The following is a 24,268-nucleotide window of genomic DNA, read 5'->3' as shown; positions in this document are numbered from 1 at the left end:
CACTCACCAGCCCGAGACCAACTCGAGACTCCCGGAAGGTGGCGCAGCAGCCGATCAACCCAATGATGAACATTACCACTGCAACGCAAATAATGATGGTGGCTGGCAACAGAGCATACTTGTCCTGCATAAAGTTGTCGTAGCTCTTGTAGGTGTTAATGACATATGCCCCAACATAGCTGAGACCAGCTGCTGCTGCCTGAAATGCAATAAAGTAAGTTATTAGCAGTTATTTATGAAGCATCTGCCCAAGAAAGTAAATATGGATCTTTTTGTAACAGTGCAATTAACATTTCAACTTCAGAAGTAATGACTACAGTATGCAAAGATGTAGAAAAAAACCCATGCTGCATCTGAAACTGGCTACCCATTCCAACTTTAAACAGAGAGAAGACAAAATTCACTTCCCGTCAATCACTCCTCTACTAACGAAGCACCACTTTAGCCGAGCTGAAAGACGGGAGTCTATCGATGTGCGTCAGCCAGTATATCTGCAGAAGGCCAAGTTCACGCTTCCTAGCCAAGACCACCGACGTCCCACCCAACACTGCATTTGGAGGGATCAACTTTGAAGATGATCACCACAGGGGTGGGTTGTTGGTTTAGGGCTTTTTTTTGAGAAAAACTCATCCTTTCCACTCTCACAAGAGCATTAACCACTAAGACAGGCACAAACGTTCTTGATCTCAGCAAAACACAGTCCCTCCTTTTCCTGGAGGAAAGAGATTTCTGCATCCTCTAAAATAAACTCTCCTCCAAAAGGATGTTTTGCCAGTTGAGGCCAACATACAGCACACCAGTGACAGCTGCCCAACTAGCAGCCCTGGAGACCGAAGGCTTTTATCCGCAGAACTGGGTACGGCCCTGGAAATAACACCGACGGGCTCAGCAATGCCTTGCCACCGCCTCACCAATGGCATAAAAAAAATTCTCTTAAGAGTTACAACCGCTCATCCACCCTCTATAATCCTGCAGCACAAGACTACGCCTGTAAAAAGGAAGCACCATCTATACTCACATTCTGGAAATTTGAGGGGAAGTCTGTTTTCAATAGGCTACAGCTGGATTTCATCATGCAGCTTGCGAGCAGCCCCTAGTACTACACATTTTAATTAAAACCAACACTCCTCAGACTGGAGCTAAGACTTGCTAATTCCTTTACCTTGTTTAGCTCCTTCCCCTCCGGCCAGGTCTGGCGCCTGCCCTTCAATTACCTCCAAGTGCAGGGGACGTCCTTCATTTCAGACAGCTCTCATTTTGCATTCCTGGACGCTGCCTGTACCTCAAAATTACCGGGATCAGATGCACCAAGCGATGAAACCAGGATCAAACTAACCCTTAGAGCCATTTAGCACACGTCGTGCAAGATCCTGCTGTTTGGGGCTCAGATATGCCAGGTCCTCTATAAAGCGAGAGATCAGGAAAAGGCATAGGATCACCGATTCTCAAGAGGTTTTTTTTCTTCTCCACGTGCATTGGGTTTTCAGGTGATGCTAATGATTAAAGCAGTTCCCAAAACTTCCTTTAACTTTTCCTCTCATTGAGGAAAATCTCTTTCCCGTTTCCCTGTCTGCAGGCATACAGCGACCAGGGCTTCTTCCTCCCACCCCTTTTTTAGGGATTCAGGGAAAGGATGAGATGGCTTCGGCTCCAAGGGCACCATTCCACTTCTTGCTTCACCACCGGGAGCAACCGCACCTCTTCCTCCTCCTTCCACCTCTTCTGAAAGCGGGACAGAAAAAGTCCCTGGAGCGGTGGCAGTGCTAAAGGTGGGGCTGGGGATGTGGCACCTCCATCCTGCCTTGCCTTCAATGGCACAAAAAGAGCGAGGCGTACGACTCAAAAAGTGCATCCCGTATTTCTGCCCTGGAGAGCTGGATGCATGTCCGACTGTCCACCTATTCTCCGTTCCGGAACAGCATCCTCTGGGCAAGGGCAGCCATGGAGAAGGAAGCAACGCTCCTGGGCTAACGATCCATCATTGTGGAGAAAACACGATTTGTCCAATATAGCCTTTATTTCTAATATTTTCTAGGATTCCTGATTGGCCATGTTGGCCCCAAGCCGAGTGAAAACAACACAGAATTACTAGGAACTTTTAAGGGCTTTTTCCAGGTTCAAAACACTACAGTACAAGCAGCTCTGCTCCCAGGTTTAAGATGGAGTTTGTAAAGTGTTTTAAGGTAATCTACAATACAATTAGTTTTTTCTTTTTTTTTTTTTTCATGTCTCATTAAAAGAAATATCTTAATTCAGTGTTCTTCATCTGGAAGAAAGAAAAAGCCACTTTTCCATTTGCTGGACTAAAAGATGTATTTTATTTGAAACAGATGCTAAAAAATAGGCCTAAAAAAGTTACCTAGATAGAGAGAATTCATCCAGGTTAAAACATTTCTAAGGAAAAAAAAGTAGCATCTCCCTGAAAGTGTCAGAGAAGCTTGGAAATTCAGAGACACCCATGAGGAAACTCTGCTTCCCGCTGCCATCCCCAGAACCAAAACCAACTTACTGCAGCAAAGCCAAAGCGAGGGAGCTTTCTGTACCTTTCCTCCGGGTGAGCTCCCTCTGGAAGGCCTTGGAGGTTTGCAGGGGAAAAAAATATGCTGCATCTATCTCGTTTATAACTTTTTCCTTATTCCTTCATAGCTTTTGTGCAGTGTTAATATCCCAAACCTAATGAACGCAGCATCCTGGCTTCTGAATCGGATCACGGTCACTCAGGACACAACATTCAAGATGGGATGCAGGAGCTTTTATTAACCACAGAAGTGTTCTGCTCAGCTTGGAAAGGAGCTCATACAGTTCCTAAAAGGGTTCAGAGTTTGGCCCCTGCTCCGATGGAAGACGTGGAAAATATCCAAGTGACCACAGCATGAACAGCGTGATGCTCTGGGTTGACTTAAAAACTTCTCCCTACTTTTGGACGGCGAAAAATATTACCTGAATAACGCCACAGTTACTGTCACAGTCATCCCATCCTGAGCCTCGCACCTGACTGCATTCGTTGCTGGGTTTTGAAGCCTTCCTGATGAACGCGGGTATGGCTGGAGAGTAATGGTGTTCTGGTTTCTCCGGTTTTGGGGAAATTTCAGGCAGGTGCACCATGACTCCCCAGCATGCTCCAAGTCATAATCCTCCACCATGAATACAGACACAACGTGGCGATGCTCCTGGCCACCGTGCCTGTACCCCAAAAATCACCTCGTCCTTGGTCTCTCTGCTGCTGCCATCACCACAAACCTAACCCAGAGCTGAGTTACGGCTTTACAAATTCCAGGCTAGAGAACATACTCCCAGGTAGTCACCCTGAACCAAAGGTGGAGCTGGCCGCTGGCAGCACGAAGCCTCCTGCACGTGGACTTTTAAACCAGGCGCTTGCATCTGGGCACAGCCACTGATGAGAACGTTTCTCCTGAGGCCATCAACCTTTGGTGCAGCTCAGCACCCAGGTTGGGGTGTCCCACCACAGTTGTCATCAGCCGCGGAGTGCCCACAGCCCCAGGAAAAAAAAACAGAAGGACCTTGAGACCCTCAGAAAGGTTCACGACGGAGGAAGGCAGTCCCTGGGGAAACGGAGCAGGACTTGACCGCAGGAAAGGCAGCTCAGCCTGAATAGCCAGGGTACAAATAAAACATAAGCCATGTTTTTGGCAAGTAAATGAGTCATCCGCATTCAGCAGCAATATCATGTCAAAAGGTGCACAGCGCAACAGCCTGGTGGCTTAATGTGTAAAAGTTAACGTGCGAAGTGCGAAGTTGATCGTTTGTCGTATTCAGAGAACGTAAAGCCCTGCTCTTTCTTAACTCCAGTCCCAGCCTTTGCAAGTAGTTCTGTACTTCTAAAGACAGTCTAAAGACAGTCTGCTTCACAATTTACTCTTCCTCTAGGATGTTTTACACAGAAGAATCCTCCAATGTTTCCATTCTACTTCTGCAAGCGATTTAGACAACGGATGCGTTCTTCATCTCTCTACTTTACGCCCGGTTTTCTACCTCTTTTCAGCCTACTCAACACACAATGCAAAGGAAGCATGCGCAGGAAATGCTAAATACGGACCAACGGTGAGAAACTAAAAAACCTTGTTGATAGTAAAGGACTACCACAAATTCAACAACACATTGTGAAGCCAATTCACAGAAGCCTTATAAAGCCAGGACTGGCAAAGCTCTACAACAGTAAGCCAACATCAGAGGGTCCAGCGTTGAGTTCAAGGAGATTCTTGCCCAAATTTTAATGATGCAAATATAGACCGGCACTATCGCAGCAGGTTTTATTGCGACATTCAGGATTGTCTGGGTTCAGAGACAAAACACAGCCAGCAAGAGGTCTATTACAATTTCTGAACTTCTGCTTCCAAGCAGAAGGAAGCGTAATGAGGTAAAAATAGAAGACTTTGGGTAAAGATCTAGCTTAAAGTTCACATTTTCACATTAAGTTCACATTTTTTCCCCACAGACTGATACACAGCCACGACTTCACCTGTAGGTTTTAATTCAAAGTGAAGATTTTGAAGCCTGAAGAGCAGGGTCACTCAGGAGCGGAGGGCATTTCAGGGAACGATCTGTTCCCTGTTCTATTTTTGTAGATGAGTCCCAGAGCTAAACTGCGACAGCGGAGGAAAAAAATATTTCAGAACATAAATCTCTGAGCTCTCCCCTTAAGCCTTCCCAGTACTTAAGGCAAGTTCAAAATCCGATGGAGGGATTTTCCCCCAACATTGCAAAACCTTCAGCCCATTCCTAGATCTCAGATGAAACTTCTCTAGAAGAGAAGTATGACAAGAAATGTCCTTTGCACTGCTGAAGACAGACCTTAAGTCAAAAGTGTAAAGTACGCCTGATTAAACAGGTTTCTGTTGGATCTCAAAAAAAGGAATCTTCCATAAATACTAAGGCCAGTTTAAGTAATTACTTTTGGGGAAGAAGAGATCAACTAATTCCTTCTTTATGATTAGTCCAACACCTTCTCAAGCACATCTAAAATTATATACAAGGTTGGCAGGATTATTCCAAGAAATTCACACTGGAAATTGTTATTGTTCTTTACAATTTTTTTAGTCTCCTGCTTAGAAGTTTTCTTTCAGAAGAATTCAGCGCAGAACAGGATCACGCGACGCACGGAGAGGCTTGGCCCAACGCAGCTGGCACAAACCCCCGCGCAGGCAGCCAAGGAGCGATGCAAGGCTGATGCGGGAGAACCAGTTCACCCGGTCCGCGGGGCTGCATCGCTGCCTGCACGTCGCTGTGGTCCGCCAGCGACGGCAAGCAGAATATCCTACCCTTAGCCCTTCCGTCTCAAACATCCCCAGCTGACTCACTGGGGCTGCAGGACACGCTGCTGGTATTTCTTCACAAGGCTGATGATACCCATAAAAGAAGCTGAAGAGATGAGGTAAACGGAAATTTTGCAAGAAAGCCCCTTTTCACAGCTGGGCGACAGAGCTGCGACTGTCTCTGGTGTCTCACCCATCACAGCTCGCATCATTCAAGGACCTAACACCAGAATTAGTTGCTTTTTCATATCCTCTGCCCCTGCCAGAAAGCAGAGATCTTAAATGATTTGAGTGCGAACAATGAACTCATCGTTGGGGTTGAGTGAAAAGAAAGCAAAGCCGTAACAACCGGGTTTTCCCAAGCTCATGTTTGGGCAGAACCGGGGCAGGGTTACTCACCGAGTAATGAGTAACGCTCATGCACCTCTTCCATACTAAGCGCAGCCGGCTGAGCCAGGGCGGCAGGTATACAGTGATGCTCTGCTGCAGGAACGTATATAACAAGCTGGAACTCTCTCCAGCCACATAATGCGCACACAGCACCGTGAATATTCAGTCTTGCCCATGAAACGAAGGGGATAGGACTGGATGGCAATGAGGAACCCGAGCTGGCTCACTGATGCAGAACAGGACAGCCGTTGGAAAATAGTAGATTTTATATAGTTTTAAAAAGTACAGCAGGTTTGCCAATGACACCAAGCTGTGTGGCATTGTTGACACGCTGGAGTGATGGGATGCCATCCAGAGGAACCCTGACAGGCTGGAGAGGTGGGCCCGTGTGAACCTCATGAAGTTCCACAAGGCCAAGTGCAAGGTGCTACACATGGGTCGGGGCAATCCCAAGCACAAATACAGGCTGGGCGGAGAATGGATCGAGAGCAGCTCTGAGGAGAAGGACTTGGGCGTCTTGGTTGATGAGAAGCTCAACATGAGCTGGCAATGTGCTCTCGCGGCCCAGCAAGCCAAGCGTCTCCTGGGCTGCATCCCCCGCAGCGTGGGCAGCGGGGCGAGGGAGGGGATTCTGCCCCTCTGCTCCGCTCTGGGGAGACCCCCCCCGGAGCCCTGCGTCCAGCTCGGGGGTCCTCAGCATGGGAAGGACACGGAGCTGTTGGAGCGGGGCCAGGGGAGGCCACCGAAATGCTCCGAGGGCTGGGACACCTCTGCTATGAGGACAGGCTGAGAGCTGGGGGTGCTCAGCCTGGGGAGGAGGAGGCTGCGGGGAGACCTGATTGTGGCCTTTCAGTGCTTAAAGGGGGCTTAGAAGAAAGATGGGGACAGACTTTTTAGCAGGGCCAGTAGCGACAGGACAAGGGGTGATGGTTTTAAACTGAAAAAGAGTAGATTTAGGTTGGACATAAGGAGGAAACTCTTCTCTGTGAGGGCGGTGAGACACTGGACCAGGTTGCCCAGAGAAGCTGTGGATGCCCCATCCCTGGCAGTGTTCAAGGCCAGGTTGGATGGGGCTTTGAGCAACCTGCTCTGGTGGAAGGTGTCCCTGCCCAGGGCAGGGGGTTGGAACCAGATGATCTTTAAGGTCCCTTCCAGCCCAGACCATTCTAGGATTCCACGATTTTTGCCTTGTGTCCCACCGTCAGAAGGGCAATTTTTTATATGCTGATGACCATGAGCCCCTGCCCTTCTAGAGAGACTTATGGCCATGCAAATACTTCAGAACACTTTCTCAGTGTCACAGCCATAGAAGGGTCCCCTTAAACTTCCCTCTATACAACTGCTCTGAAAAATAATTAAAAAAAATTACAAAATTTGCATCTATCAGTCAGGCAGAACAGATACTTTTCCACCTTCCCTTCTTTATTTTAATAAGTTGACCTTACGTGGTGGCTGGGAACAGAAGTTTGTGTTCGTTTGCATGTATCAGCATAGGCTTCTTTCCTCCTCCCACCAAACCTAAAACCAATACAGTAGAAGAGCCAAACTACGAAATTAAAAGGCAGTGGTTGTTGTTTTGAGGTTTTGTGGGGATTTTTGGAAGGTTTCTCCCAGCATCCTCCAATTTCAGAGTGTTGATTTGATCATTTGGTCTGTTAATGTGGACCAGTATAGGATTTTCTTTTTAAAAGGCTGCTCACTTAAACATAGAGTAACAAAGCTATAGCGTTAAAAGGAAAAGCTGTTAAAGAAACCTGAAAAGAACGGGTTAAATTGCAAATTCACCAAAACAAGTGTGTTCGGCAAGATGCAGCCTCTATACAGTAAAAGAACTGAGACAAGGAGACTTAAAGGAATTTCTCCCCCATCAGACAGGACTTTCCCAGGGCCAGCACCAATATCCGCCACAGCACAAAACTGGGACTGATGTGACTTTGTCCTGTATCATTAACTTTTTATGGGCAAAGAAAGATACGGTAAATAATACCGTTTAAAGAGCAATAGCAGTTGTTTTCTGCGGCAAACTACTACAAATGCATACTGGAAGAACTATCGATAGCCACACAAACACTTTCTGAACCATTCCCTTCTAGTTCTTCATTAGGCAGTCAGCTCACGGAGGTGTTTTAGTTAATTTTAAGGCTCGAAACCCACTTTTTTCCACCAGTCTCTTTGCAGAGCCGTGATTGAAGTCAAAGCACCTCACCCAACACAATACCCGATACTGATGTTTTGCCTTCACATCCAACAACTCCATTCACTGGGATGCTATCACCTTTTCAGCAATTTTAATTTGCCAGAGGACGGAGTAGGATATCGTCTTCAATTATTAGTTTGCCAAGTGTTTGCCACTCCGGTGCTGTCCCCGTGCCCCCCATATCGAGAATCAAGCCCCAGCAACACTGGGCTCAATTACAGCTGCACACCCTCCCCTTAACGCAGAAGATGCTCCTTGTCTTTGGGTTTTTTTTGTGTATAAAAAAGGGTTTTGATTTACCTTGACAAGTAAATCCTCTGCTCAAAAGGGTTTGCACGACATTTCCTCCATAAATAATGTATTTTATTAGCCAACAGCCAGCATGCATGGCAAGGGGAATGATTATTTCTGGCTCCCTCGCTGCTTTACTGTACTACAAGTTTTATTCTTCCCATTCACCACCAGATTTTCCAGTCCTCCCTAGCTGCTGCGTTACTCCATTTCCATGGAGTCCACAGGTTTTCTAGTGACTTCAGGGGAAAACAAAGGCACCAAGCACTTCCAAGAAAGCCTTCTTCATTTTATGCTCATTTCAATGACTTTACAACTCCTGTTTAAAGCTCCACTTAGCCCCCACGGACCACGCAGCTCCCCAGACCTGACAGTCTCCCTTGGCCCGAGGCAGAGCTGTTTTTTCCCCAGCACTTAGGGCAACCCTAGCTCAGCAATTCCCATCCCACTTCCACAGATTCCTCTCCCTTTTCCTGTCTTGGATTTAAAACTCTGCCAGCTGGGAGGGACCTCCTGGCTTCGGCTACCATTTCCTACCCCGCTTACGGTATTCATTTCTCTGAACGATAAATCAATTATGGCTGCACTTGTGTGATCTGGCTTCGTCCAGGACAGCGCGTGACCCTCCACCTGCGGCACAGAGCGGCGGGCGGGCTCCTGCACGCCATCAGACGGCCACGCAGGCAACAACTGCTACGGAGGGGATGTACCCACCACGTGCTGCAGCTCCCGGCCACCGCTGGACAAGCTGGCCGTGCACCAGTGCAGTACAAGGTCACAGAAGCACAGAAGGGTTGGGGTGGGAAGGGACCTCTGGAGGTCATCCGGTCCAACCCCCTGCTCAACCTAGAGCTGGTTGCCCAGGACCACGTCCAGATGGCTTTTGAGTATCTCCAAGGATGGAGACTCCACCACCTTTCTGGGCAGCGTGTGCGAGTGCTCGGTCAGCCTCCCAATGAAAAAGTGTTTCCTGATGTTCAGAGGGAACCTCCCATGTTTCAGTTTGTGCCCATTGACTTTGGTCCTGTCACTGGGCACCACTGAGAAGAGCCTGGCTCCATCCTCTTGGCACCCTCCCTTCAGGTGTTTATGTACATCAGTAAGATCCCCCTGAACCTTCTCTTCTCCAGGATGAACGGTCCCAGCTCTCTCAGCCTTTCCTCACAGGAGAGATTCTCCAATCCCTTCATCACCTTCATTGCCCTCTCTCCAGTATGTCTGTGTCTCTTCTACTGGGGATCTCAACACTGGACCCAGCACTCCAGACGTGGCCTCACCAGTGCTGAGCAGAGGGGAAGGACCACCTCCCTCCACCTGCAGGCAACAACGCTCCTCCTGATGCAGCCCAGGATACCCTCCGCCTTCTTGCAGCAAGGGCACGTAGCTGGCTCATGGTCAGCTTGGGGCCCACCAGGACCCCCAGGGCCTTTTCTGCCAAGCTGCTTTCCAGGACACGCACGGCTCTGCTCTGCTCCCTGCTGTCCTACAGGTCCTTTAGTTTCTGAGGCCTTGGAAGCCCATAGCTTCAAGTCAAAAAGCAACTTCAAAAAGCAACTGGCAATTTAAAAACCTAGCGCACACATTTCTCTGCTCCCTCAGACTCCGAAGTTGCGAAAACATTGATTTGCAAAATAATACAAAAATACTGAACTCAGCAAGTTGGCTTCGGATTAGAGCAAAAAGCACCAAAGGTGTGAGCCCCTACTAAGCTGTCCTCGATTGCCAGCAGCACCAACAGCCCCAGGAGAGCCTCAGAATCATAGAATCATAAAATTGTTAAGGTTGGAAAAGACCTTTAAGATCATCGAGTCCAGCCGTTAACCCAGCACTGCCAAGCCCACCACTCAACCATGTCCTCGAGCACCACGTCTGCCCTTCTTTTAAATCCCTCCAGGGATGGGGACTCAGCCCCTGCCCTGGGCAGCCTGGGCCAGGGCCTGACAGCCCTTTGGGTGAAGAAGTTTTTCCTAATACCCAACCCAAACCTGCCCTGGCGCAGCTTGAGGCCGTTCCCTCTCGTCCCATCGCTTGTTCCTGGGGAGCAGAGACCGACCCCCCCGGCTCCAGCCTCCTTTCAGGCCGTTGCAGAGAGCGATGAGGGCTCCCCTCAGCCTCCTCTTCTCCAGGCTGAGCCCCCCCAGCTCCCCCAGCCGCTCCTCCCCAGCCTTGTGCTCCAGCCCCTGCCCCAGCCTCGCTGCCCTGCTCTGGCCACGCTCCAGCCCCTCCATGGCCGCCTTGGGGTGCGGGGCCCAGCGCTGAGCACAGCATTCGAGGGGCGGCCTCCCCAGTGCCCAGCGCAGGGGCACCATCCCCTCCCTGCTCCTGCTGGCCACACCGTTCCTGATACAAGCCAGGATGCCACTGGCCCTCTTGGCCACCTGGGCACCCTGCTGGCTCATGTCCAGCGGCTGTCGACCAGCACCCCCAGGCCCTTTCCCGCCGGGCAGCTCCCAGCCGCTCCTCCCCACGCCTGCAGCGGTGCCTGGGGTTGTTGTGCCCCCAGGGCAGGACCTTACCACTGATCTCGTGCCAGTCATTAGCCACAATTTCAAAACCTTTAAATCACACTCTCCTCATGTGAGCTACAGAGGTGGGACCTAACCAACAAAACTGTACTGAGTCTACTTATACAAAGCCATGGGAGGCTCCTCAAAGTACGTTATATCTGAATATTCAGCTGCGATGTACAACTACGGGGCATGTTTCAGCTTGCCTTCAAAGCACGCCGCAGGGCTGCTCGGTGGGTACGGTGGGAAGCGCTTGCTTTTTCCTTTTCTTCCTCAAATGAAAACAACGAGCAGCAGCCAAAAGGCTCTGAAAATCTGCGGCTCTCTTTTAGGGGGAAAAAAAAAAGAAAAAAACAACCTAAACCAACATCTGCTTGCAGTTTTTACATGCTGCAAACCCATGCACTCAAGAGGGAATTCTGGTTTTAGTGGGTTTGTTTTCAAGTTACATTAAATAAATGCTCTCCTTAGAGTTGTCCAAGCACGTCGTCTTCTGTTCCCCGAGCCTTCTGGGCTTATTTTCCCATCCCTAAAAGCCAGCGCGTGTCCTACAAAGCCTAAGTGGTGGGATGTCCTCGCGGAGATGCTGCACACCAGTGCAAAACAAGGAATCCTGCCCCAAATCCTCTGACTTCTAATGCTTAAACATCTGCCTTGGGGTCAGCGTGCTGCTGCTTATCGAAATTACAGAGCATCACGCACCTCTGAGGACAACAGGACCACTATTAGGAGAAAGCAGCACCACCTTTTTCACTCTTATTCTCCCCAAATACAGACACAGGCTGCAGGGCAAGAGCCTGCTGCGAGTATAACTTCAGCATGGATGGATTTATCAGCCGCTGCCAAGCCGTGCTGGATCTGAACAGGCGGTTCAGACACAAAACACCCTCTAGTTCAATATTTGCCTTCAGAACCACCCTAGTTCCTCAATAAGCTGTTCCTGGCTCAGCCACCAGATCTTGTGACTTCCACCTCACGAGCTACGAACCGACCAGCAAAGACGTGCGCCTAAACCACAGCGGAGCTAATCCTAAAGCCTGGGGAAACTTCTCGGAGCTGGTAACGGGGCAGATGCCTCTCATCTGCCCTGAAATATTGCTTGTCACCCAGCTGAAAGGGAAGGGACGTGGGGAGCAGGGCCACGTGGTAGTTGCGTGCCTCTTCCCGTAAGGAAAAGCGCAGGTTGGGATTCACCTGACCCAAAGGGATCCTGCCAGCTCCACGGTAGAGCAAACGCACCTTGGCGGTGCCACGCTTTTGGGAAAAATGACAGAAATGCCCAGTTCATCCATGAACTGGAGGAAAGAGCTGCTTTCTCTTCCCCCTGGATAAAGCGTCCTCAAGCTCTGAACTTCTTGCAGAGGGGTAACAAAACGGGACCTCTCGAGCAGCTGTAATGATCAGAGGCACTTCAACATCAGACTTCTGGTTTTGGAGAGCTGCAAATGAGACTTGCAGAGACCGAAGTGCGTTTAGGACCGGATCCATGGCCCCGCCATCCAACAGGAGCCTTTTCACAGCCTCAGGGGCTGCTGGGGACAGTCAGACGAAGCTTGCTGCCCAGAAGCGCACAGGGAAGGGTAATGTTGCTCACACCATGCGTGCATCACCATCTGAACACTTCCCCTTTCCTGACCACACAGCACCAACATCTTAGTTTTAATTTTGTCCGTGAGGCCCCTACGCATACAGCAAAGTGCATTTTCCTGAAAGTCAGTTAAGTTCTGCTTCCTGATTCTGGCCGGAATAGTTTAAAATAAGGAGGAACTTTGCTTTTCAAGGCACACTCAAGTGGATCACGCCAAAGCGCCCAAGCCCAGTACCAAGCCCTGCCATCGGCCCCGTTCAGTGGCCACTCCGGCTCTCACGGCCGTTTTTCCCCCCACGGTTCAGAGTTCACAGCAGAGCTAGAAACGAACCCGCTGCTTGCTGCTTCCCACCCAACGCTCCTCACGCGGGGTCAAAATGTCCCCATCCCTCCCCAGCTCATCGCCCCGGGGGTCCCGGGGACCCCACCAGTACCACGGCTCCATCAGAGGGGCAGAAAGAAGGAGCCCAGGGGGGAAGCCTGTCCTGAGCCCTTTCAGAAGTGGATGAATGACCACAGCTTTACTTGCTGGATGTGCTAAAAAAAATATATATAATAAAGCTCTTGGTTAAGCAGTTTTTTCCACCACGGATGCTGCTGTGAGTCAGACTGACCCCGCGGCCGATCAGCATCGTTTCCCTTGCCCGGAGCGGGGAGGAGAGCTTCCACAGCTCTTCCATCTTCCTGTCAAGTATCGCACGCAGCGTTAAAACCCGGCAGAGCTGCCTGTCCCTCGCTGTCACGCGCAGCAGGCAGCTACAGGCAGGATTAAAGATTTGCCTAAGATCAGATGGAGGAAAGGTGAAAAACAGGTCACAGGGCTGCTGACACCCAGACCTCTAATGACTCTTTGGAGAATACCTCCATCCTTAAAAATAAATGTGTTTCTAGCACCAGTAATCTCCAACATAACCTTTGCTATTCGCTATATTTTCAATTCCATCTAGGGACTAAAAAATCTTCCCATTGGGGTTTTTAATTTATTTTTGAAGTATCCATCTGATTTCTCTCTGACTGAGGCTTCAGAGCGAGCATTCCCACACCACCCATCACCAGTGTGAGGGATTTCAAACCACTCGCAAACGCAGGAACTTTTTTTACAGATGATAGGTTGATCCCTCCTTATTACTAAAAATGATTTAAAAGTGATACCACAGCGGTATTGTGATTGCTTGAGCTTCCAGTGGACCCTCTCACATCACTCAGCAAACCACTGGAAGGTTGAAAACAAGTAGCTTTTGGTCTTGGATGCACCAAGAGCAAAGGAGATTAAGCACAGACTCCTGGATGCCCAGACCAACCTCCTCAAAGCAGAGAGGACACTAATACCCCAAAACACGTTTGATTCGTGCTCACTGGACACTCCTGGCTCACAAATCCAAAGATATTTGCAAAAACCACCTGCTGTAGGGTGGAGAAGGGAGATGGGGGACAGTCGGCCACCGTGAGCTCTGCAGTGCTGCGATGTTCTCAACGGGGACCAGGCGGGGATCACTCTCCTGGGCTTCTCCTCCTTGGACAGTCCTGTTGCTGTCAACAGATCAAATTCTGCTCTATCTAATCCACCGGTTCTGCTAAAACCACCCGGGCAACAACTTTTTATCTTTATCCTCCTCTCTGCTGTCGGGCAAGTGAAGCAAGGCTGGGGATGTGCCCGCCTCTGATAAAAAGTGAATGGGAAACCTGGGCAAACCTGCGGCGACGTGTAAGGTGGCCTTTTGGCGATGGAGTCCACAGGACTCCTGCTGGACCCTTTCGGGAAGCAGAAATCTGTTTACTGACAAGCCAGGTCCCCTCACAAGACATTGCCAAGAACATGGGAGTCTCCTCCGACCCTTCCTCTCCCTCTTTTGGGTTACCTGAGTTAAACCAGCACCCCATCTTCACCTAGAACAGGCCAACGCCCATTTACCAAAATAACCACACACTTGGGCCTAATTAGTAGGTGCTAAAAAGCAAAATTGGAGGTGGGCAGATCTCCCACAGCTTGAAGCACCACCCTTGGTAACTGCGTAGTTAAAACAGCTTCCATCAATACCTGGTTTGTGGGGGTTATGGACACCCACAGCCCCCCCAATCCACCCCCCATAGCAGAATGACCCCCAGATATGATGCTGAGCCCGGTGGGTAAGAGAGAAATTGCTTTTTTACCTCAGTTAGGAAGCTCCTATTTGTTATTCTGCAAAATCTCTTTCTTTACTCCTGCTCTGATAACACTCAGAGATCCAAAAGAGGATTTATTGCCTTTTTAGGACATTTCTAAGCAATAACCTTTGTTAAAGCACCCTAACTGCACCGGCTGCTGAATACACAGGTGGTGAGTTATTTTCCATAATCATTTCCAAGCTAGGCAAGACTTGCAGCATGCAATGCCTGAGCACGAATTCCTCCTTAGAGAAGTCTAATGTTCTTTGCAAATCTTGTGTTTTGATAATGATCGGGAGCCTTGTACTTGTAGAGCCCCAACTGTTGGAAACGTTCAGAAGGAGAATAAAGGAGCCGGTTCCTCCTTCCCCACCCTCCTAAAACCTGAATTCCAGGTTCTGCAGTTCTGCTGCAGGAATGCGATTGCCACACTGCAATGGTGGCGGCAACGTCTAAACGCCCCGGGCTTTGGGGCTGCGTTGCTTTTCCAAGGGGGGGGGGGGGGGGGGGGGGGAATAAAGGGCTGGTCTGGATCACCCCAAATTCAGAGGCTTTAGACATGTAGAGGGATAATTACTGATTGTCCGTGGATCCGGATGACCTAATAGCTTCCGTCATGATTAGAGAGTTCCCCTCCAGCAGAAGAAAAAGTACCGGAGACGCTTCTAGGAGGACATAAGGCTGTTTGGTTTTCAAAAGCCAAGCACTGCTGCTCATCTGAGGCACACCTGAGCCGAAGCTCGGGGGATTTCCACACACACATGGTGGGATTTTCCAGTGTTCCTCTGCAGGTATTTCCAAAAAAACCTCCACGTGACAAACATACGTGGTGAGAAGATCACATTACTTGAGACGCAGCAGTAAACATGGCCTCCTGCGCCGTTCGGGCTAGCGATACGAGAGTTACCTGGCACACGGGCAGCAATAAATTGTGCTCAGCGCCGCTAAAGGAGCCACAGGACTGGAAGGGGGCAAGCTCCTCGCTACAACCAGCAGCAAGTATTTACAAAACAGGGCACAACACCCTGCGAGACCTCAGGGTTTAATTAAAGCAGTATTTCTATTTTATTCCCCTCCCGCAAGTAGCTTTTCTCTTTGAGAAACCTCCGGTTCTCCTCTTTAATTCTTCCTTGCTTTAGGAAAGTCCTCTGCTATCCCCATTACCCAGCCCCGCTCAGCCGGGCGATGGGGGAAGAGCAGAGCAGGGGGCTGCCGCTGGGCTGAGCCCTAACCCGGGCTGTCACCGGCACACTGAAAGCAACCCGTGTAAAACGCTGTTTTGAAAATACCCAAGTGCTACCAAGCAGATGTGAACACCCAAATCACGCTACCGATACGTACGAGGTTTAACCGGGCTCCTTCTCCGAGAGCGGCACGCAAGTCCCTGGCTGATGATGGGGGGGTTACGCAAACCTCCCCGCGCAGGGGAAAAGCCCAGGACTGGTTACCAGAATCATCGCCGCCTCTTCAGAGCGGCCACCCACCCCAGGCCCCGCCGTCGCCGTCACGAGGCGGCCGTGCCGCGAGCCCCCCAAACCAACAGGGGTTCAGCTAAAAAGTACACAACCCCACCCTCTTTTTATTTATTTTTTTTTTAATTGCTTGTGAGTAGTTAGCGAGGAAGTGATTTGGAAAGGTGCCACTGTACCAAAAACGTAGTTGGAACAAAGTTCTCAGCGTTTTACTTGCTCATTTTACTCAACCTCGCTCTAACCCCCCCTCGCCCTGCTGCAGCCGAACAGCTCCATTTGTTTCCAATCACAAAACTGGCTTGCAGATTGCTTTAAGACACGCCTTTAAAAACACTACTAAAAATCCCTACTACGTTAAAAACACCCTGCAAAAACCCCCAAACTCCAACACAATTTTTTTCTCAGAAACTTCAAAACCTGAATCTTCCCCTTCTTTAAAAATATATACGTAGGGTTGCCTATGATTAAGAGTCACCTGCACGCCGGTAAACTAAATGCGCGATTAACTCTGTAAACTCCGGTTAACCTGAAGACGGCCACGTCCCGCAGCACCGTCTCCCTCTGCCAGAGCCCTTCATCGCACCCAACGCCCGGGACCGCCACCCCCCCGCGGGTCGGGGTCCGCATCCCCGCACCCCCCCGGGGTCCCCGCATCCCGTGGCGGTACCCAGAAGGCGAGGCTCAGCAGCAGCAGCACGGTCTTGGAGGTGATCACGCCGCAGTCCATGTCGTGGGGTAGAAGGAGAAGCTCTGGGACAGGCGAGCGGGGAGCAGCTTTGGGTCCCGCGTGGGGCCGCCCCCGTGCCCGCCCCGTCTCTTCCCACCCACGGGGGCGGCGAGTGTTTTCCCGTGGCCAACAAGGCAGCTTCCCATGCAAGGGGGTTGGAGAGCGCCAGGAACAAACGTCAAAGCAAATTATTGTTGACTTCGGTGTGGTTTGGTTTTTTTTTTTTTCCTTCCTTCTGCAACTTTCAAGCTTAAACTGAGATTTTGTGAAAAGCTCTCACTGCGGCTAGAAGTTTTCCATCCAATCTGCCTTCCGGGATCGCTAACCCACAGCTGAGCGTCTCCCTTCATCCAGCACTTCTCATCCTGTTCTTGGTTTGGCACCGGGTCGTGCCCACCTTTTCAATCACACGCACCACGAATACAGCTCCAGCACTCACCAGCACGTCCTAACCACTGAAATGCGAGGCTGAGCAGCTGCAGGGAGGGGGATCTGAATCTGGAGGCTGCAGAGGGCTGCAAACGTCGTTTTATTTCCATTAAAAACAAGCCGAAGGGGTAGGGCTGGCAGGCAGGGGTTTGTTTTGCAAAGATCTCTGGCAGCCCGGACTGAGCTGAACCCAACTCTCTGCTCGGACGCAGGATGCAGCGATAACAAATTTCCCGTCTTTGCCCCTTCCCGGCGAAAATAGATGTGATCCAGTTTCCTTCGGGGGATATGGATTTTCGAGGGTTGTGTTGATGTAGCTCTCCAGCGGGAAATCACGGAAAGGGAGATCACGGACAGTCTCTGCCCTCAGCCCGTGAATTTAAGGCAGGCAAAGCCGCTGCTGCTTTGAAAGGCAGCAGAAGAGCCTGTGCCGGCTGCCGGAATCACCGAAATCCCCACGCAGAAAGTGGGGTGAAGCCCATCTCCAAAATTAAATTCCTTTAAGAATAAAGATCAGCGCAAAGTCAGGCCTGGACGCCAGCGCTGACAGAGCTCCTCCTGCCAGCCAGCCTGTCTTTGCCGTGATAATTTCTATTACAGCAATAAATACAAACAAAGTGTATAATTTCATTTTTAAAAAATCAGCATTTTCACTTTTCCGTGCGGTGTGGCAGGCTGAAGAAAGGAAATCACCTGAAAAACATTTATCTTCATAATTTTGTGGGAATGACTGGTAATCTGGGGGAAATACTTTGAATTAGAATGAAAGGGCAAATTCCGAAGTTTCCTTTGAAATGAAATGTAAAGGAATGAAAAAAAAAACCAACCACCAAAGAAACCACCTTGCCAACCAAACCCCATCTTTCTCTAATATTTCTCTAAAATATTGTTTCCATTTTTGTCGCTTGTCAGTTCTCTATTTTATTTAAAAATAAAATAAAGGTAGTTTCACAATGAGAAGGAAATAGTATTGTTAATCAAAACGTTACCAGCTGTATGCTGTTTCTTTCAAAGCGAAATGTTATTAAAATCAACGCTTTTAATCTGATTTTTTATTAAAGGTGGTCTAGAAAGTAACTTGCCAGAACAAGGGTGTGCCCGGAGAGACGTATCCCAACTGTCGCAAACAGCCCTGGTTATGATATTCCGCACCGCTCTCCACCAAATGAATCTTAAAATCAAGAGATTCCTGTTGAACGTGGGATTTTAAAAAAGCAGTATGCTGGAAATTTCCCAGTCAACTTTGGAAAGGAGTGGGGAAAAAAAGGGAATTAAAAGTATGTAACATGATAACAGAAAGATAACCTAAAAGGAGGCTCGGTTTCCAGAGCTGCTCTCTGCCTTGGGACCTTTTGCCCTGGATTAATCGGTTGGGTTTAAGCCTGAAATTGGTTTAGGAAACACGTTGGGAAAACAAGAGGTTTCCCGTTGATTTATTTATTGCATGTTTTGCAACACGTAACCTCCGCAGTTTGCACTGGAAGCCGTAACATTTGGTAGGAAAAGGATCTTTATTTTTTCCCTCATCCACCAGGCATGATGTAAAGATAAAATGATGTAAAGATAAAAATTCCCTTCTGCACATCAGACCACGTATCTGAAAATATCTTTTAGTTTTCTTCCCGCTAGACTAAACAACTAGTCAGCTCTGGTATTTTCCAGATCCGATTTTCTCCCATTGAGCCTCATTTTTCTTGGAAGGGTCTAAAAATGGGAAGCGTGTTCCCCGAGGCTTTGGCTGTGCCGAAGAGGAGGCCGGAGCCCTCTGGCTTCTCCCGCGGCGGCGTGGCGTTGCTGACTCACTTCCAGCTTGTGATCGTCTATTGCTGCAGATCTATTTCTGCCGAAGGAACCGCTTCCGAGCCAGCTGTTCTCCATCCGCTTCTCCCGGTGATTCCTGCCGGGGTGGGCAACCCTGCCCTTGTCCTTTCTGCGCCACATCCAATTTTTCAGCCCTTTCCTCCAAATCCATTTGGAAACTCCGTCCCTACCCCAGTCCCGGCCCTCGCCACCTCCACGTGCTCTCCAGATTTAAATTCTCCATTCTCTCCTCCAGGTTGTTACTGAAATTAAAACCCGCAAGAGGCGGGTGCGGAAGCCCAGGTGACAGCAAACTGTGGGTGACCGTCCCCAGGCCAGGGATGAAGCTGCCGTGGGGTGCGGGGAGGTGCTGAAAGCCTGATCATATAATATTTATTGCTTCTTTCCCCACAAGGCCTGGTACCCATCACAGAAGGAAATGAGATTAAAGCGAAACCGTTTGTCCTTGACAAATCTACGTCGGCTCATATTCATCTCTGTATTTTCTTCTTAGTTGCTTATGAACGATTTCCCGATTACTTTTTCCGTGGTCTCTTTGATGTTGTTTTTCAGGAACTGAAGTTAATTGGCTTGTCATTTCCAAGCCATTCCCTTTTTTTTTTGTTTTAAATGGAGCCTATATTCCCTCTTTCTCAGCCCGCCAGCACCTCACCTCCCTCCTAAAACCCCCATTGCAAACAGCTCTGCGATGGCTGGAAAACATTTTTGAAGTCCTCTAGGACGAAGTCCATCACACAAAGTTCGTTTGAGAACCATCAGTTTATAAAAGCTCAGCGTAACCTGCCCTTTCCTCGCTCTCCCGTTGACTCTAACCCTTTATCCCTGCTTTCCGCTGTGCCAGCTGACGATTGCGCCGGACATTTTGGTGACCAGTGGTGCAATGGGGACAGAAAATCGGTCTCTGGGGGTTGGCATGGGAGGATGACGCAGAGGCACCTTTCGTAGTACCTGATCTTATTTCTCAGAATCGTTTGGATCTCTTGAAAAGACTCATGTAAAAATAACAGCAAGAAAAGTTTACAGTCAGCAGAGATAGCTTTTTAGCTAAAACCATTGAAATAATCTTTTATGGAGACCACAAAATTAGCAAAAAGTGAAGTCTGAGAAACTCAAAACTCAAATACTTTCAGTTCCTCTTTAAATACTCCAGCTGGGTCACACACTCAGTTCTTGTCCCAGTCGTGAAAAAATGTGTTTCCCAGCAACAAACATTCACATTGTCTCATTTTTACAGTAGGAAAATTGTTCCCGCACGGAGTTTAATTAGGAAGGCGAGGACTCGACATGGCTCTCCATCCCACGCCATCAGAGAGCCCGCCACGGCAGCTGCACTCACTGGAGCGTTCACGTGCGAGGATTTGCAGTTTAGACCTTGCCATAGCGCTAGACATATAGAATTTTGATTTCTACCATACTTCAGTACTCCGCTGAGCAGGTACTATAGATAACGCCGCACCGCCCCCGAAGCTGTGACTACAGCAATTTCAAGCCTTACGCTCCGCTCTGCTCCATCGACCCTGATTTGCCGGGAGGGAAATTTTGGCTGCCCCACCGGTCTTAACCCCACTTGTTGATCTGGTGACCGAGGACGTAGGTGATGAAACCCCAGAAAGATGCCTGGTTAGGTCTTCCGTGATATTTCGTTGTAGTTACAAGGTACGGCTAAAGCAACTCAAAGATGTTTTGGTCTCTGGATCCCAGCGGCAGCAGTGAAAAGTTGGCACCTAAAACCAGATGAGGCTCCGGGACTGTGTCCAACACAGGGCTTAAACCAGTAGCTCTAGAGGGACGGGAACACTGACAGCACTGGGTACCGGCAAGCCCGGACAGGAGGACAGAGTCTTCTCAGAGAAACCTGGAGCATGCAGGAAGGAGAAGGAGGAGAAGCTTGCTGAGGAGAGCACTGGCAGGTCAGCTCTTGGGGCAGGGAGGCAGGGAAAGACCACAGGCAGCTTTTCAGAAAAAAGTGCAGTTTTAATGGCCGGATCCACCAAACTGGGTAAATATGCTTCTGGAGCAGCCCTAAGATACACTGTCTGTGTTCATGATGAACTTTTCATGCTGGGATTATTCACCCCTCCTTCAAGCTGTGTTCCCTTTTTGTGGTTACTCTTTGCTCTTTCAAGGTTGAGAGAAAGAAAAGAGAATAACATCTTCTCTACTCGCCCGTGGGTGTGGAGAGGGGAGAGCAGCTGATCTTCTCTCCCACTCCCTTCCGCTCTGCAGGTCGGGGGTAAAAAAGAACATTTGTCTGGCTCAGACGCGGTCAGGGAAGAGCTCTGATCTTTGCAATTCTACATTTAAACCACGACAACCAAGCATGACCCATGCATGCAGCTGATAGCACCAGCCAAGGCCAAACGTAGACCTGTCCCATCACCTGGCTCCTTTATTCACTCAGAAAGTTCACAGATCTCTTTTCAGCTCCTGATATTTGAAAGCTGACCAGCGACTCCTGGGTTCTAACTCAAAAATTTCTCAGCCTTCACACGAAGCTCAGAGTTGATGAAATGTTAAGAATTACTCATCTCCAAATGATGCGCCAACACTAGAAGCTTGCGTCTTGCTGCCATGCAGTTCCATGGGGACCCGCACGGCCGCAACAGAAGCGCGTGCTTTATTACAGATAACCCCGAAGAATGCTGATAGTCAACGCTGCTTAACGATGAAACATCTGCAGGACGCAGGCTGCAGAGCTTAGTACCAGCACGAATTCAAATTAATCACGAAGGCGAGAGATGAGAGCCAAGACGTAAGGCTGCTTTCTTGGGAGAAACCACACATTCCTGCCGCAGCTGGGGCCGCGTGGCTCTGCACCAAGACACGCAGCGCCGGCTGGCAGGTACCGGCTGTGAGACAGGGCTGAAGGAAAGGCTTTATTTTTAACTTGTATTTTTAACGTACGTTAGTATAAGTTCCGAGCTCTGCTACTCATGCGGAGCATGTCAATGGAGGCATGTTTGTGTGACTTTCCTATCCCCTTTCCTGACTCAGCCAATCATGTGGATCTGAGCAAACAGCAAATCCTCCAAAAAAATGAATAAAAGTACCCCAAAGACAGAAAAATCAGGAGTCATGATTTCCCTAAGCAAGTATTTTGAAGACTGGCTGAAGGCACTGGCAGGAAGGCTTAGAAGGGAGCATGACCAGAGGAACCTGAAACGGTCTGGAGCGTGACCGCTGAGGAAACCCCGGGGGGAATTCAGAACCAGAGAGGAACTGGCAGCTTCTCAGAGCCCAGCCTGGGAAGCCCAGGGCACCTCTGAGGGGAGAGAAGGACTGTTGATTCTGTAGAAGGAAGGGACCTGGTGCACCCAAGTGCTGGCTCACCACAAGCCCACACAAAAGGAATAGGCAGCCACTGTAGCAAAAGTTTTGTCTTTTATGAGGGGTGGGGATGACTTTGGTTCCCTTAAAATTAGTTAATTTTTCTTCTGGAAGAAGTAAAGGGTTTCTTTTGTAGAAAGAGAAGGGGGAATTTTTCATCAGCTGATATCAACCAACTTCTCACGCTTCCTCGAAGAGCAGAAAGGCCCTACTGTCCTTGCCGCATTTTCCCACCACGGATTTTTGCTCTTGAAAAATGGCTCTGGTTTGTCGAGTTGCTTTAACTCATCGCGTGGCGCTGTCCTTCCCTCGTGCCAACGTTCGCGGTCTCGCCGCTGAGCCAAGGCCGATCAAGCCCGAGGAGCCACATCATCCTGTTGCTAGGGTTTAGCTACATGAGCTGTATCTTTGTGCCGATCTGTCCGAACGGGGAGAGAAAGGAGAGGTGACTCCGTCCCTTTATGCGACCGGCTGCACTCCGCTTAAAGCGGTTTCAAACCTCAGCCCACATCTAAGGCTCTGGCTTTTGTGCAGTTGTTGACACCTGAGTGTCAAGCGGGGCTTTCTCCTGGAAAGTTCCTTGGTTGTTCCTTAAGAGAGAGGTTTCAGGAAGGAGAATCCAAGCCAGCAAACCCAGGACAGGCCATATGCTATACATATCCTATATATATATATATTCCCCCTGCGAGGAAACCCTGGAGAACAACGCAGCGACCAGGATCCCCTGTGGCACGTAACTTAAGAGGGATCTGTTTTTTCATCTAACATTAAAGTCACAAAACATCTGTCATGCCTTTGGACTAAAATCAGCTTTTTCAGGAGGAAATCTTTTCAGAGCTGGTGGAGGGACTTCACAAAAAACATTAACGGGGAGGCTGGAGGATCCACAGCCCCCCATTTTATTTTAGATTTGAAACAGATGGAAGTGCTGCACGCTTATATATTGTCCATATTTATTTATTATACATAAAAGGAATCTGTGGTTTTGTGTAAAAGTTAAGACTAAGGCAACATTTCCCATTAAACGCCCCATAAAATATTAGGCAAAACTATTAAATTCAGCCCTCCCAACACTTAGATACGAGAGTTTTCAGCAGGAAAAGCCACAGTTCCCAGCAGTGAAGTTGTTTCCCTCTCCCAAACATCTCAAAGACTAAGTCACGATAGGATGACAGCGTTAAGTCTCTACCGAAATAAACTTGAGATTCAAGTTCAAGCACTACCGCGGTGGCATAACACATACTCCAGCGTGTAAATGCTGTGTATCATACAGCGTGCTTTGATCGGGTGAGGATCCCATCACTGATACCTGAAGCAATTGCACTGCAAATTGCAGTGGAAGGAGAACAAGCTTTACAGTCAACTTTAAACATTGACCTTTCCTCCTTTGGATCATTTTTTCAACTCGTTATCAGCCAAGTCCTGATTATCTGCAAGAAAGCAAAGTTCTTGGCAGTATCTGTGTTCCTGGGCTTCAAAGCTTCAGCAACAGCTTTATCCTCTGACTTCTTTGGGGGCAATGAACTCGAAGCAATCGCTGATCCACAGCCAATGTTGCCTTTCCCATTTTCCTCCGCCCCGGGCAGCTCCGGAGCTCGTCGGTCGGTAGGACACGTACCACGGGAGGCCTCTACCCAGGGCCTGCCCGTCCTGACCAGGGAGCGGTGGGGTTCACACCGCCACCGCCAACCCGCGGGCGCGGGGAACCCATGCTCGCCATTAAAACTCCATCTTCTCTTTTATTCTCTTATTAACTCAAAACTTTTTCACTCTCGTACCCACCTGTGCCAGCCTCTGCTCTCACTAGGTGTCACCAGCGCTTCCCAGCGAGGTAGCGTTACGCTGTGGAGGGGCACATGGCTCTGTGGGGCCACGGATGTTCTGTCACCCTCGGAGGACCTGCGGCCCCGCAGCCCAGCGCCCACACGGCTGCCTGCGGCCCGGGGGCGAGGAGGGCGAGGGCCAGGGCCGGGGCCGGGGCCGGGGCCGGGGCCGCCTCAGGCCGCCATCACAGCCCCCTCCCCCAGCCCCGCCACCGCGCCCCCCTCTTCCCTTCTGCGCTTGCGTCGGACGGCTTCTCCTCAGGGGCGTCCCCGGCGTC

At 49.6% G+C, this 24,268-nt stretch overlaps 1 protein-coding gene across 2 annotated transcripts in view; it reads right to left on the bottom strand.

Annotated features, from left to right (window-relative positions):
* LOC309601672 (tetraspanin-36-like) overlaps positions 1-24,167 on the bottom strand; it is a 30,725-nt gene extending 6,558 nt beyond the window's left edge. Inside the window, exons 1-2 of one of the 2 annotated variants that reach the window (XM_082334839.1) lie at positions 23,950-24,167; positions 8-199 (exon numbers count right to left, since the gene is read on the bottom strand). In XM_082334839.1, the coding sequence (XP_082190965.1) occupies positions 8-130 (123 nt within the window). In that variant the 5' untranslated portion in view covers positions 131-199; positions 23,950-24,167. Of the gene's footprint in view, positions 1-7; positions 200-16,530; positions 16,648-23,949 lie in introns of those variants that run through there. The other variant, XM_082334838.1, reaches the window with a different exon arrangement.
* Positions 24,168-24,268: the final 101 nt, after the last annotated feature.

This window comes from Platalea leucorodia (assembly GCF_965183815.1).
Source record: "Platalea leucorodia genome assembly, chromosome: W".
NCBI lineage: Eukaryota > Metazoa > Chordata > Aves > Pelecaniformes > Threskiornithidae > Platalea > Platalea leucorodia.
Note: the sequence above shows the minus strand (reverse complement) of the source record. Positions and strands in the feature narration are given on the sequence as shown.